The sequence below is a fragment of the Gasterosteus aculeatus genome, chromosome 4 (assembly GCF_964276395.1).
Source record: "Gasterosteus aculeatus chromosome 4, fGasAcu3.hap1.1, whole genome shotgun sequence".
NCBI classification, from domain to species: Eukaryota; Metazoa; Chordata; class Actinopteri; order Perciformes; family Gasterosteidae; genus Gasterosteus; species Gasterosteus aculeatus.
This window is the reverse complement of record NC_135691.1, coordinates 16,812,821-16,827,649: the sequence shown is the minus strand read 5'-3', so window position 1 is coordinate 16,827,649 and position 14,829 is coordinate 16,812,821. Positions and strand designations below refer to the sequence as shown.

At 43.6% G+C, this 14,829-nt stretch overlaps 1 protein-coding gene across 8 annotated transcripts in view; it reads left to right on the top strand.

Moving 5' to 3' along the window:
• Nucleotides 1-344: 344 nt before the first annotated feature.
• The window catches only part of LOC120817089 (uncharacterized), a 29,644-nt gene continuing 15,159 nt past the window's right edge, over nt 345-14,829 (top strand). For 2 of the 8 annotated variants that reach the window (XM_040172894.2, XM_040172888.2), the window contains exons 1-2: nt 7,561-7,803; nt 14,245-14,294. In XM_040172894.2, coding sequence (XP_040028828.2) covers nt 7,786-7,803; nt 14,245-14,294 — 68 coding nt within the window. In that variant the 5' untranslated portion in view covers nt 7,561-7,785. The other 6 variants (XM_040172893.2, XM_040172889.2, XM_078101544.1 and 3 more) reach the window with 6 other exon arrangements.

Below are 14,829 nucleotides of genomic sequence, written 5' to 3'. Positions count from 1 at the left end.
TTCCCCGTAACAATGTAAACTGATCAACAGGATCCGACCCTGTAATGAAATAAGAGACTCAATATATCCGATCGGACCCCCTCGTTAAGGACGCATTGGTGGTCTGTTGAAGCCCAGCCAGCTCTAACTATTTTATGCTCGAGTTCATTTAGAATGTCCCACTAGAAAACACAGTATTGCCCTTCTGTCACAATCGCTACATTAAAAACGTTTTCCCTTAAATTGTTCTTAACCCGAGCCACTGTTTTAATCCATGGATACTTTACTTCATCTAACTTTTATTTGCACAGTTGTGTTTAAACTACAGTCCCTCCGCCCCTCGCGGTGCGGATGCTGGAGCATTCCGAGCCGCCCCTGAACGCAGCACCGTGGAGCCGAGGACGCAGGGCAGGACCACGACAAATAATCCAATCACTAGTCCGCCAACACCGCTGATGTCTTGGTTCCAGTCTCTGAGGGATGACTTCTCCCTGAGGCCGTTTGAGACCGAGCCCTCGCAGTAAGTCTCCCCGAGTCTGAGAGCGAACTCCGGCTCCGTGAGGGACAAACTTGTGCCGGAGATGTTATTTATGAGCGTTATTATCGCACCGCGGGGGATTATGACGTTTGGCCGCGGATCGATACATGCGGTCGATATATAGTGTCCGAAACGCTTTGCTTTTGTTTGAGCTCCGGCTGGAGTTGTGGGGGCTGGGGGTGTGCGGGGTGGTGGTGTCTGTTCGCGCTGTGGCTGCTGCTCGAATTATTCATAAGAGCTCTCGAAGTTCTCCACGGAGTTGTTAAACGTTTGGTTTTGTATCTCTGAGATACTGTAACGTCATTGATTTTTTTTTTGCCGATGTATGTTCATGTACTTGTTGGCTAAATAATGTGTTTGGGTGTTGATGGTGAGATACACCTTTTGCTGGCGAAATAATTCTACTCTGCTCACCCTGAACATACTTTGATTTAGAGGACAGTACTTTTTAGTCATTAATGTGCATTTTAGGTTAAAATCTATTCCAAAAGTGGCCTGTTTGGTGTGAACTGTCTTACATTTGCTTATCTGTCAATAGGGCCCTTGTTATTATCTGCTTTTAAGTGTGTTATTTCAGAAGAGCTGATTGTATGTGCATGTCCCAATCAGCTATAGGCCTACTTTAGAGGTCCCACTCAAACCGTCCAACTTTCTCTTGGTAACACAGCGAGATAACAAACACTTTGTGTGTGAGCATGTAAGTGTTTGGTAGCGGCAGGTCAAGGACGGTCCAGATTAAACCGTTATATTTCACGGCCGACTCAGAATAGAGTCACGCTGTCGGTCGGCGTGAGAGGATGAAAGGTTCTGTTGATCCCAGGCCTGCTGATCTGATTGCCGCGAGGAAACACGGTAGCACGACGTCCACCCCTCTGATCGCCGAGTGGTTGTTTGCGACGAGAACGCCAAAGCACGTCCTCCGCCGGCTCTAAAATGCGATGTAAAGACGTCCCGTTTGCAGTACATGAAGAAAGCATTCTCACACTGGACCAGGATACGCAAGCTTAAGGGCGCTGGTAATCTGACTGAGAAGCTTGATAAACGTGTGTGTGTGTGTGTGTGTGTGTGTGTGTGTGTGTGTGCGTGCATGGCCTGTCAACTGTCACAGCCTCCCTGATGGGAGGCTGATGAGGTCATCTGTCACTGGCTCATTAAGCAAACCCCTCGGAGGCTTCACAGGGATGTCCTGTTTACTGTTGCTCTCTGTGAGTAAATGCTATCATGACAACTCGCTGGTACACATGTACGTGCCGTGTCTCGCTCACTGTGGAACCCAATGGGCCTTTGGCTGCGTGTGCCGTGGTTGTTTCTTCCTTTCTGTGACGCCTGAGGGAAAGTTAGTGAGTATTACCTCGTGATTTATTAAAGGAAACCATCAATATGCACATGACAGTCGGGAAAAGAAGCTGTGTTGGGCTCAAGGTTTGGTCACAGTAGGAATTTGGTTCGACGAAATTGACCTTCACTTGTTCCGAAAAAAGGATTTGGTACCTTGAGACGTCGTCCACAGTGGCTTTTATTGGTTATATCATGTTGGAGGAGACCATCCAAAGTCCACTACTGATACTAGTAAAGGAGAAGATGAGCTACATGCTGAGCTACCATCATGAATATTCAACCATGCCCAAACATGGCGACACGTTCACTGACCCTCCACCACAGTGGATTATTCACTCTATAAAAGCTTCAGCTTTCAGGTTAAGAGGCCGTCATCATTCACTTAAAGTTTGAAACAACTGCTTATGGGCCTCCTGTTGCTGCTTCAACACACACACACACCACCGTTGTGTGAGAGAGCGAGTAGAGTCAAAGATTGTTTGGTTTTTATCACCCTATAAACGTCAGCTGCGACCTGAGATGGAGAAAAAGAAGAAGACATCGCAGCTTGTTGGAAGAATGTTTTCTAAGATCTCTCCCTCCCACACACACAAACACACACACACACACACACACACACACACCACCCAGTCGGGCTGGCTTAGTGCATGATTACAGGGCTATTTACATTACGACAGAGAAAAGGGGGTGAGAGATTGGCAAAGAGAGAGAAAGAAGATGGTTTCCAGATGTGCGATGGAATTTAGAGAGCTACGGGACGACTCCCCTCCTCCTCCTCCTCCTCCTCCACTGAGCAGAGAGAGGTCTGGATCTGCATGTGCACTTTGTGAAAGAGAGACCAGGAGACGGAGAGAAACCACAAAATAGAGGAGAAGGACAAGGCGTTGCACTGCAGGGGTGGGCGAGAAGAACTTAAGCCAGCAGGGGGATAAGAAGGATGGAGATGGAGGAACGAATTAAGCAGAATGAAGAGAAGGAAGAAAAGCAGGGCCTCCTTGGCGGTTTGGTGGAGGTTGTCTTAGTATTAGTGAACAATACAAATCTGGGGAAATTCCACAGAATTATTTTCCAAAACACAAAGCTTTTCCCCAAACACTTTTTCTCAAGGTCTTATCTGAGCTTGTATCGGGTGTCTTATATATGGCTTTTCAATTATAGGTCATGGTAAAACAGACGTACAGTACAGGTTGTGTGAAAAAACATAGCATCCCATTTAAGTGAGGCTCCATTGCACGTACAGACTACATAAAAAGTGGACAGATTCCCCGCAATGTCCCTCGTTGGTTTGTTGCTGTGGTTATGAAGCTGTATCGGTTCTTGGCCGACACCATGTTGGCATTTTGCAACCAAATGTCACACGAGATGCTGGAGCTAAACCAATCGCTGAACAAGGCCTTTTTAGACAATCAGGTTGTTACAATTAAGTAAAAACACACATTAAAGGGTTAAAGTTGTGTGACAGAAGACACTCCCAGGGCGGAAACAGCAGCGGTAGCGGTCTGTCTATCACAAAGGAGCCTCACCATGAAGCATAATCTGGAATTAAGAGTAGCACCCTGAACGGATCATTATTTACAAAATATACATCGTCCTCTATTGAAGAAGACTTGAAACTAGAGATGTAGATCATGAACTAATGTTTAGAATGTTTACTGAGCCGTAAAATCATTTTCCTAGTTCACTTTTTTCAACCAGAGGAGTCGTCCCCTGGTGGCCATTAGAAGAAATGCATGTTCGATCGTTATCCCTATCAGAAGGACTGCCTTTGGCTCAAGTTGCTTTCTCTCATTCATTACAGGAAATACCAACATCCACCTTTTTTTCTTGGAAGGGAAACTGACCGACATTCTTCTGGCTCTATAAACAGAAGGCTGCGTGATCAATACGTGCATATACAAAATATCTACATGCACACACACTCAAACGCATTTAAATAATTCACACTGGGCCACACTCTTGGATCTATTAAGACATGTCAGGATTGAGGAATTCATCCAGCACACGGCCGGAGAGACGGCATGGTTTTGCTTTGGAAATCTTCCTCTTGTTGACTTTCAGGAGGTGAAACCAGTGAGCGACCAGGTGTTTCATATACTGAAAAGTCTTAATTCTATTCTTCGATTTCTTCTCAGAGGGCCGAGAAAAAGGTAAAAAAGGAAAAGTGGCTTTCCTGGAATAGGTGCACTGTAACCGATACCTACACAGTTAAAGCAACGGGTCAAATGGTTTGGGAAGTGAAAGGGGTGGCGGAACGCAACCTTTCAGCAGCTTTCAGCTCATTGTTTTGGTTTCTACTGCCCACGACAGTGTTTTGGTTAACTCTTGCCACTCTCGTAAGTGGCAACTTAACCAGACGGAAAGTGCTCTATATTTGAAGCTTTCTGTTTCCTGAATATTTCAGTGTTTTTTAGGGCTCCTTGTAGATTTAAGTGGCTGATGAATTAAGCGGAAGCACAGAAGGTGAGATGCCTGCAGTTAATCCCAAACAAAGCCGAGGCAACGCTGAATGTATTGGTGGAAATACTGATTAACCAATACTTTAAATGGTGGAAACATCTGTCAACACTAATTCAGCCCCGGGAGGGTCCTTCCTGAGGGTTTATTGGCAGTGTCGTGTGGTAGAAGCTCCCCAGGCTGTGTTTGTGTGTATGTATGTGTGTAAAGGAATTTCTCATTCGCAGCCTGCCAAAACTTCTTTTAGAGACCTCTTGTTTGTTTATTATGCTGTTGAAATGGAGCTGCGTAGCTCTGGAACTGATACAGACCAACTGTCTTTGTTTACATTGATACAAACACGCACACGCACACACACACAGACCCGCCTTGTGACAGCTTTTATCAATTTCAACATACTTCAAATGAATCACACAGACAGCGGTCGGTCCGGGCACGTCGGGATTGGGAAATTCACCCGACTATCGCCACTCCTCCGGGAATTCTTCTGATGATTAATAGGATTCAAAGTTTTGGTCCCTTTTTTAATACAGTTTTGATTAGTTGAAGCTGCAGTTCAGAGGTGTAATTGCATGACAAAGCATTTTTGGGAGGAGAAAATCCTTTAATGTTTCCCTGATACCTTACTATTGCAGTCGAGTAAAGGCATGCCTTGATGATTTAAACACATTTGGTAGTTATGATCCTACTGTGGGGCGTCACGGTGGTGAGGTGGTTAGCACTGTTGCCTCACAGCAAGAAGGTCCTGGGTTCGACTCCGCCCAGTGGCCTTTCTGTGTGGAGTCTGCATGTTCTCCCTGTGTCTGCGTGGGTTCTCTCCGGGTTCTCCGGCTTCCTCCCACAGTCCAAAGACATGCTCTGGGGATCAGGTTAATTGGGGACTTTAAATTGCCCATAGATGTGTGAATGTGAGTGTGAATGGTTGTATGTCTCTATGTAGCCCTGCGATTGGCTTGCAACCAGTCCAGGATGTACCCCGTCTATCGCCCGAAGTTGGCTGGGATGGACTCCAGCCCCCCCGCGACCCTGTGTGCAGGATAAGTGGTTTGACAATGGATGGATGGATGGATGGATGGATCCTACTGTGATCATTAAGTAAACTGTCTCGAAAGCTGAATTTGACTCCTTCACTCAATTTGTGTGTGTTTCAGAGGTTTTAGCAGCAGGGAGTCTCTGGATCAACCCTTATCTCACCTGGCAGCCGCACAAGCACTGGGAGCTGTGGTGGTTGTGCGTGGATCAGCTCCCTGCTGGATGCGATTGACTGTGACAGACAGTTAGGCTCCCTGCCGAGACGGACAGAATGATTAACACAAAGCTCTGTTTTTGCGCGAGCATTTGATGGCCAGTGACATGGAAGACTTGGAAGTTAACTTTATTTTTATAGCTTAACATACTGTAAGGCGTGTCAACTTTTGAGTCCTCTTCTCTTCTGTGTTCGTTTTATGCATAAACTACAAGCTCTATTATGAAAACCCTCTCACAGCCGTCTGTCTGTTGGAAAAAATCCATGCTGTCCCCGCTAAGTGCTCTACATTGATTGATTTTGGCAACGCAAATCCATTACACGAAAGTAGAACAACGCAATGTACAAGGAAAGTCTATACCAAATGGAGCGCTTCTCCAGTAGTACTTCTACTGGACATTAAATCCAATTTGGCTGAGAAACGTGTTTTTAAATAAAATCCTATGTGACTAGTGAGTTATCACGGTCCACATAAGCACATAATTCTCCTCAACAGATAAATGAATACAACCTATAGCATTTAAATACCGTACCATGTGTAAATGGTCTTGCTTCAGAGGTTCAGTAAATTTGTTGCACTTGTCCAAATATACAACAGCCAAGTTAACAAGATATTACAGTAGAAAATTAATTATGGGGCGCAGGTCCAAAAAGATACCCCTCTGGCTCCTTTGGAAAAGTGCAAGCTCGAAACACCAAATTTGACGTGATGTATGTCATTAGTTGACTGATGAAACATTAATTATCCACCTGACAAATAAAAGTCCAATGTTCACTCTCCTTTAAGCTCTTTTTTTGCTCTCCACCAAGCCCAGAGGGATCATGTGGCTCATTAGCAGCGCATGCTCCACTTTGTTTGCCAGCTAACAACGCTATCTTTGTCTGTCTGCTGTTTGGTGCACAGCGAGTAGTTTACGGCGTGTTTTTCAGTTTTTATCATTGAAAGCAGCTGCTGCGCTGCAACTGTCAACCACGTTTTTGAGATTGACAACAACATGAAAACGAAACAATGAGATAAAAGACGTCAGAACGCTCGGCTCACCACATGCTAGCTGCTTACCAAAACGGTAATTGTCAGCTAACAAGAGCTAGCTAGCTACCTTGTTAAAGCTTTATTCAGACTTCATGTTCATTTTTTCCACAATATGTTTACAAAGGGTGGGTTGATGGCTAATAGAGAGGAAATAACTACATTCTCCAAATCAATAAAGTTATCGGGGCAGCAGCTGGAGGTCGAGTTAATGGCAGTAAGTTTTATATGCTGCGACCACGAGAGGTTCTTTCGCATACAGCCACTGGTCACCCAAAATGTCTGTAGATTAGCTGTGGATGTACACACACACACTCATGACATAACCTGCACAGATGCATGGTTTAAAGTAATTGAACTGTTTAAACCTATTATTCATCAAGAAATAAAATCATGGCATTGGACCGGTCCGGAATAAATTGATTTGTACATTACTGAGCAGTCGGCTGATAAGGTCATGGGGGCAGTCTCTTGATCCCAACTACCTCCCTCATCCCCCCCCCCCCTCTCTCTCTCTCTCTCTCTCCTCCCTCCAGCCTTCCATCGGCTGCATTTCCAGCCGTGGGGACCGGGAGCAGAGGAATGAGGCATGCAGCGGCAACTCAGTCTCTCATTTATTCCATTGTTCTCCTGCTAGCTCAGTGCTGTACTGAACCGCTACGATGATTTGTTCTGCGATTCCGTGAGACGTGATTTACCAGGAAAAGCCTTTTTTTCCTGCTTTGGAGGACATTCCCCGTTCATTTGTAAAGGAGATTCCCGTTTGGCAAACTTTCCTCCCATAATCCTGTGCGTTTTGTGTGATATTCTGATCCTGTCATAATCCCGCTTTGGCTGCGGTTGTATGAGTGGTTGGCGTTGGCTTGCCGTCGTGCCCCTAAAGTTTGGAGAGCGGAGCTCAGTGTGAAATCGGACTCCAGCGGAGGACAGAAGAGGGAGGAACCTCAGAAGATGGTTTGACTTTGAAGAGTGAGCTGTCTTTTCTTGTGCAGTTGCATCGTCTCTGACAAGCCGTTGATTCTAAGAAAGAAAAGAGGGTGAACGGGAAACCTGCACCAGGTGTTGGATTTCACGCTTTTGTATTTGTAGACAAACCAGGGCGTGAAAAAAAAAAGTTTATTTTGTTTACACAAAGGGAGAAAGAAGTATTTTGTTTTTTGGGAAAGCATAACAATTCTACACCGTAGCAGGGATGTTTGGATGCTTCAAGAGCAGAAAGTAAGTTTCCTGTTGTTAAAACCTTTGTTTTTTTCAACCACATTTATTTCTGGTAAATTAATATGATTAAGCAATACTGTGAGGCTCAGTTCTGTTGCCCCGACCGAGGATAACTCACTCCAAACGTTTCGCTAAAATATGTTAATCTCTTGTTTTGACATCGTACCTGACATCACAACATTACTCATGTGCAACATTATTGGGGCTGTGTGTCACAGGATGCGGGTGTCTTTGGCTGTTGAGAGGGATGTGCCGTTTTCCAGCCCTCGTAATCAATGTCATGGACTACTAGTATTATTAAACATTGTTTGTAGTGGGCGCCGAGGGATTTCAGACTGAAAGTGAATACTAGACTTGTTTTTGTTTTCACGTGGGAGAATCATGCCGATGAATATTATCTCCTTCAACTTCTCTCTAATGCGTGATCAGTCGTATGGTTGCTCAACGGATGGCTTGATTCTTGGTAGCTGTGGATACGAGATACTTCTTCCTTATTTAAACTTGTCTTTCTTGTCTTGACTTTCTGCTACAGTTCAAAGGAGTCCTCAGTGGTTTTAATGCTAGCTAAAACTTGTTTTATATATATATATATATATATATATATATATATTGGCCTGGGCTTGGCAGTGTGATCGGACCACAGATGGTTCGGATAATGAGCGCCTTTAGCTTTTTGACTATAGCAAAGTAACTTTTGTAGGGGAGCTGTGGGGTTGTGGTGTTGGGCGCACTGACGCCCCCTCCTACTTTCTTTGTCTTTAGCCTCCCAGTCTCATGACATGACATCAATAGAAGCTTTTATGGCCCACTCAGCCGAGTTGACTTAGACAAACATTTTGTTTGTTTGTTTGTGTGTGTGTGTGTGTGTGTGTGTGTGTGTGTGTGTGTGTGTGTGTGTGTGTGTGTGTGTGTGTGTGTGTCACACAGGGTGAATTCGGAGCGGGTAAGAGCTCCAAGACAGCAACGCACAGATCCAACTAAAGAACCACAATTGTGTTCTCCTGGAATTCCCTCAATACTGAAACAAAGATGAACTCTGAATTCTTCTTACCAACAAACTTAGGCCAGGCCGTCTCAGACAATTGTTTTCTTTCATATAGTGTTAGTATTGTAAAAATGAAAATCAACATTGATGTCAATGTGAGGCCTTATCAAAGTGTCTCGTATTCATAGCTAAACTATTTTGCAAGAAGCATTTCCAGAATACCCCAAAAATGCAAGAGCACATACAATCCTGCTTTCTTTAGTTGAAGAGTAGCACCTTCAGGGTTTGGTTGTTCGGTCATCTTTTAGGTTCTCAGCCCACAATATATTTTCTTTTGGATAAATAACGCCTTATAATTAGAAAAAAGGACCGGGCCAGAGACCTCAGAAAATGTCCATTTTGGAAGTCAAGATCCCCGCTTTTGTTTCAGCGATTCTCAGCAGCAGTCGCAGTCAAAGTTGCTCTTTGAGATTGTACCGTTGTATCCCAAATGCACTGGTGCAGCCGCAGCCTTTAAGCCCTCGTGCTGTTTCATTACAGCTTGAAGCACGAGCATGAAAAGCCTGACAGGTTAAACAAGAGTGAACAAACAGCCAGGGGCCTTGCAAATGCTTAAATGGACACTACCCATGATGCAACACATGCTTGAATATTTGAATCCATTGAAAGCAGAGCAAAAGCCGGTTTTACAACTTAGTATTTTAGTATGTTGATGTGGTTTTTGCAAACATCAGGCCGTTGTAGTTTTGGCTCACCAGATGTATTGATCTCCAAAGTGAAAGTACATGAGAGCCTTGAAGCTGAGGGCAAGTGCACCTTCTCACTCTCCCAGCAGGCCCCATCTGTCCAGAGGTTTCCCTGGTCCCACAGTCATTATGTAACCACAGTTGGTTCAGTTTGTTCAGCGGCAACCGTGATGCAGCCGTAAATGAATGTAGACAGTGCAGAGTGACTGATGATGGTGTTTGGTCAGTTTCTGGAGTCCATTTAAGGTGTGTTGCTAAGAGCAGAGCCGCTTTGAGACAAGAGGAGATGGAGGAGAGACTGTGGCAGAGTAGAGGAGAGCTGGAAGACGAGAGGAACCGTTTATGTATTGTAGACAACTTTACGGGTAAAGTAAAGTAAAAATGTATTTGGTATGTCGATTGAAATCTGAAGCTATTCCAAAGTTCATTTAGGTCCAGTGTAGAGATAAAGAAACTAACACACAGTTCTTATGTTTGTGCTTCATTCTGGGTATGATAAACAAACTATTTCTAATAAAAGTGTTTATATTAATAAAATTTAGGAAATAGAGGGTTTTTTAGGTTAGCTTAACCTCGACAAAATAGCGTTAATATAAGGTTTCCGGTCAAAGTATCGTTTATATTGATGTTTGTGTAGCGGTATCGGTTTTATGCAGTTATTAGGTCCTGAGCACTCACACTTGCTGATAATACCAATAACTGCTGCTCCTTTCTCATGAATTTATCCCATTTGAAATGGATGGGAAAGTCAAAGTAACAAAGTAAGTAAATTCTTTAGAGCACAGGATTGAAATCTTATGAATAATTTCCTTTATATTCACCGTCCTTCACGGACTGTGCAGGTGTTTATTGGTTGAATGGGTCAAAGGGAAACACCGCAGGTTTAAAGGCCATGTTGCCGGAGAGGTATGTGCCGTTGGACGAGAGACACAGAAAGCGAGAGGAGGGATGGTGAGATAAAGACACCGGAGCAACAAAGGAACAAAGATGTGTTGGTGTGGAGCTTTGTTATCTGGCCACATTCTTTGATATATTTCTCATATCCTTTTATGGTCCTTTGGCTCCAGTAATGGAGATGGGTTGGACAATAACACGAGTTGTGTAACAGGTTTTAAACATCTGCGAGAGCGTAATAAGAGAGTGAAGGATGCTGCCCTTCTTACGTTCTGTTCCCAATTAATGTTTTATTAGATAACATGCAGAGGGACATGTGACACGATGGCGGGAGGAAACAGCCAGACAGCGTTCAATGAACCATTCCAGATCCAACCGGATCCAGAAAAATGTACTTTACTTAGTCATTTGATCACCGCCTGAGTGTGCGATATGTCTGGTTTGACATATTTGCTTTCTTGCTCAGAGTTAAATGAGATTATTGATGACATCTGTTGAGTTTTGGCCTTGAATTGGAAGCTTAATCGACCAACTTAGCTTTGCTCAAAGACTAGACTGACTGGCTCAGCCAGGAAACCGTTTCAGCATGTAACTCATAACACTATTCATTTCATATTTTGTTGTTTGTAGATATTAAACCAGTTATGTGATATGAAGTTTGCCTGTGTTCACTGCATTGTTGCTGCAGTGTGGCTCAAGTGCTTTTTGACGAAGTTTGGCGGCAAATAGAACTAACTATTTTATACGAAACGAATATGGTGAGAATAGTTACATTTTATCCGACATTAATTGTCTTATAGCGTATATAGAGTATGACCGTGACTCCGCTACGGTTACCTGGTTAGTCGAGGAGGATTTGAATGTTCATTCTGAAATTGAACATTGTGATTGGAAATTGGTTTGTGATCAAAACAAGTCAGTTATTTTACGGTAGAAAATGAGTCAGGCTGTTATTCACCATGGTTCAGTAGATTGGTGTTCTCTCCTGAGTTGCATTTTGAGTATCCAGTTACTATTTTATTTGCTCAAATTTGTCCCAGCAGATCTCAGGAAGGCGTTGGGCCATTCGTTCACTTGAAGCAAAGGTGGCCTCATATCAAACCCCCTTTGGATGCTTGTAAAATTGCACAGTAAAGAAACTTGAGATTGGAGACTAGATTCAGCCGAGATTAGCCTGATACATCCAGTATGACGAATATAATGATCTGTAATGTGCTATTCCAGCATGTCTAAATACTGCATGGTTTCTACCCTTTAAGTTGACGTGCATGCCTGTTGTCTGTATATAAAACACGTCCCGTCCATAATGCTATGTGGTTAAAGTCAACAGAGGTTATTGTTTCAGCTGACCGGAAAATCCTTCTTTTCTGTCTTTCTCTCCGTGGAAATTGAAGGTTGTGGCTGGCCACAGACCCACTAACATTATATGACAGTGGCCAATTCATCCGCACCGCCTCGGCCCGGCCTCCCCGCTCCGCTCACTTCGCCGGGTTCCAGGTCTACGGCTCCTTTATGCATCGGGAAAATCTTCTTAAATTCTGTGGCCGAGCACCTAAAAATAGGTCTTTTGGGGTTTCCCCTACCGAGTCCTTGCAGTAATAATGTATTGATTGTGAACATTGCGATTGAAATAACAGACGGAATATAGTATTCAGTGTTTCAATTAGACTGATTAGACCATCACAAGGATTTTTACCTCAAACATTTTAAGTGCATTTTGTTCTCAAGGCATCATAATTAAAAATAGATGTTCTTCATACTTTTCATTCGTCAAACTCCACGCTGATTGTATGTGAATGAGTGAATGAACTTCCTTCATAAACCGTGTTTGCTCCTCTGGCTCTAACTGCTCTCCCATGACCGATGTCTAGCTCTGCTTTTGCTGTCTACATCCGCACAGCTGTGAATTATCTAATGGGAAATCCTTACTGTAGCTAAATCAAGTTATCTAAAAGGAGAAGGCATTTCTTGAACTGAACACAGTGACGACCACTGAAACTCTGCAGGGATGGACGTCAGACCTGCGGGGGTTTTACTCAACTGTGACCAAATATCTGGCTTAAAAGCTGCCGTACACAGTAAGCTACTTTTCTAAGCTCTGCCTCTGCTGCTGATTCGTTGTAAATACTCTTGGCTCTCTAATGGCTGCAGTAATGTAGTCGGGTCCATATAAGCCTAGTTTAGTGCAAGTGGAACAGAAGGATTAAGACCGGAGTGGATTTGTGTCGTAAAAGCTCAAAGTTCAACATTGGATTTACTATTAATGCTTCTACGTTACCAGATTCGATTAGTCCCCTGAGAAGATACAGTATGCGCCTGTATGCGGATAAATCATTTCAGAGCATCATGAATGGGTTTGGGAATCATATCAGAAGATTATTACTTTGAACCGTACCGTTGGGGACTGTTCATTGTCGCTGCAGCCAGTCATCACGTCAGACATCTGCACGTCTTTGCTGACCGGAGCCAATTAGGCTGCTTCCATCGGGGGATTAAGGATGAACCAGATTGGATTTGTTCTACGTCAGACGGACAGGAACCAAGTGGACAAAGTCAAGTCGTAGTCATCTGTGACCAAAGAGCTCGGCATTCATTCCTACCCAGCATTTACTCTTTACTGAATATCTACTTTGCCCCTCTGCTAATCAGTCCAGTAAGGATGGGTACAGTAAGATAAAGATACCAGTACCTCTTCCCTTAAAGTGATGCCGACAGTCAATATCGAATCCGAATGGAAGCATGAAGTTGTGTAAAATGATTACGCCACAGCATACAGTACATTTTTGAGTAGTGTAGCAATTTTTTCAAACATTTTGGTGGCATCTTGATGCGCTGAACTGCACTCTCCATCGAGTACACGGAGCTGTAGTTCACTGCCTCAAAGACGGCACAGTTTGTAGTGGTCCGATCACACTTTTCATTAAATCAAAGAGCGAAATTCTTGATCCGGGTCCAAAAAAGATTGTGTGCAGGTATGATTTGACTGGAGAAGTTGCGATACACACACGCACACACCACTTGGTATCGTGTGTGTGTGTGTGAGGTTATTTCATGTGCCAAATAAAGGCTGATTACCTCTACATGCTGATCCATGTTACATGTTGAGCGGGACACACACAGACGTTCTCTGATAACTTCCTAATAAAAGCTAGCAACACATTGTTTTTTGGGGGAAAAAAGTATATAATGTAAAATGTTTAGTATTAACACTGAGTTTCTAAAGCTGTTTTCACAACTGGGATGTGGAACATTCATTTGAATCAATGGATTTAATGTAAACGATCGACTACAATACGTCGGTCTCAACAATAAGGATAAACTTAACGCAGTTTGCGATGTTATGTTTTGTGATGCTGCATTGATTCTCAAAGAAACCTGCACCATCATTTAAATGCATAGTTTACATGTGAAGGATTTGGTTGACAGCCACAGCACAAGAAAGCCTCTGTGTTTACTTCTAGTCAGTTTTCTTTCATTGGCTCTTCGTGCTGCTAATGTCCATCTGTTTATCTAACTGATTCTTCTTTCCTCTCAAGCTGCTCTTTCCCACAACCCCTCTCATTGACCCCCCCTCCCACCCCTCCGCCCCCGGTCTCGTGTTCGTCCCCGACTCCTTTGCTTTCTCACCGTCTTCCTTCGCTGTTGCCTTCTTTCACTCCCCCTCGCTCCACGTTTATGTGTCCCATACTCATCCTCTCATCCATATTTCTCTCACACTATCTTGTTGATTCACACTTCTCTTTTCACATCTGTTTTTCATCCTCCCCCTCCGCTCCCCTCCTCTTCTTTCCCACCATCCCTCCGTCGTCCTTATAGATGAAACGGAGGATGTCGCCATGGGGAACCGGCTTTGGAAGTGGGCCCAGGTCAGTCATTTTTGACCCCTGACCCAACTTGTTACTTAGCCATTAAACTGCCCTTCAACCAAATTTATAAAACAACAGTTCTGGGGAAATTTGATTTTAGGAAATAGCCTTGTGTCTTTCTTTCTTTCCTTCTTTTATTCTGAGAACGAGGATGGTTTCTGTACCATATTCATATGTGTGGAGCGTCTAGGGTTGGATAGTTACACTTGTAATTAGTAGTATCAAGTAGTCAATCAAAGTTTGAATTAGCTAAATGTTATCATTATTAATATAAGTGTGCTTTGCATGTACTTTAACAAGTCTGTAAATATATATTTCAGTATTGTCATAAAGCAAAGGATTGGAGGGATCGCTGTTTTGAGCTGATGATACTCCTGAAGGATTCATTCTGGGGCCAGTGGATGTTCCATAATCCAAAGCAATTCTTGGGTATTTTTCAAAGCGTTGGGCCGACCACATGAGAGACATAAATAGAATTCTCTCTCCTGAATCTGCAAAAAATAAGGCAGGCAAGCAGGTGAGCTTGGGTAGTGAC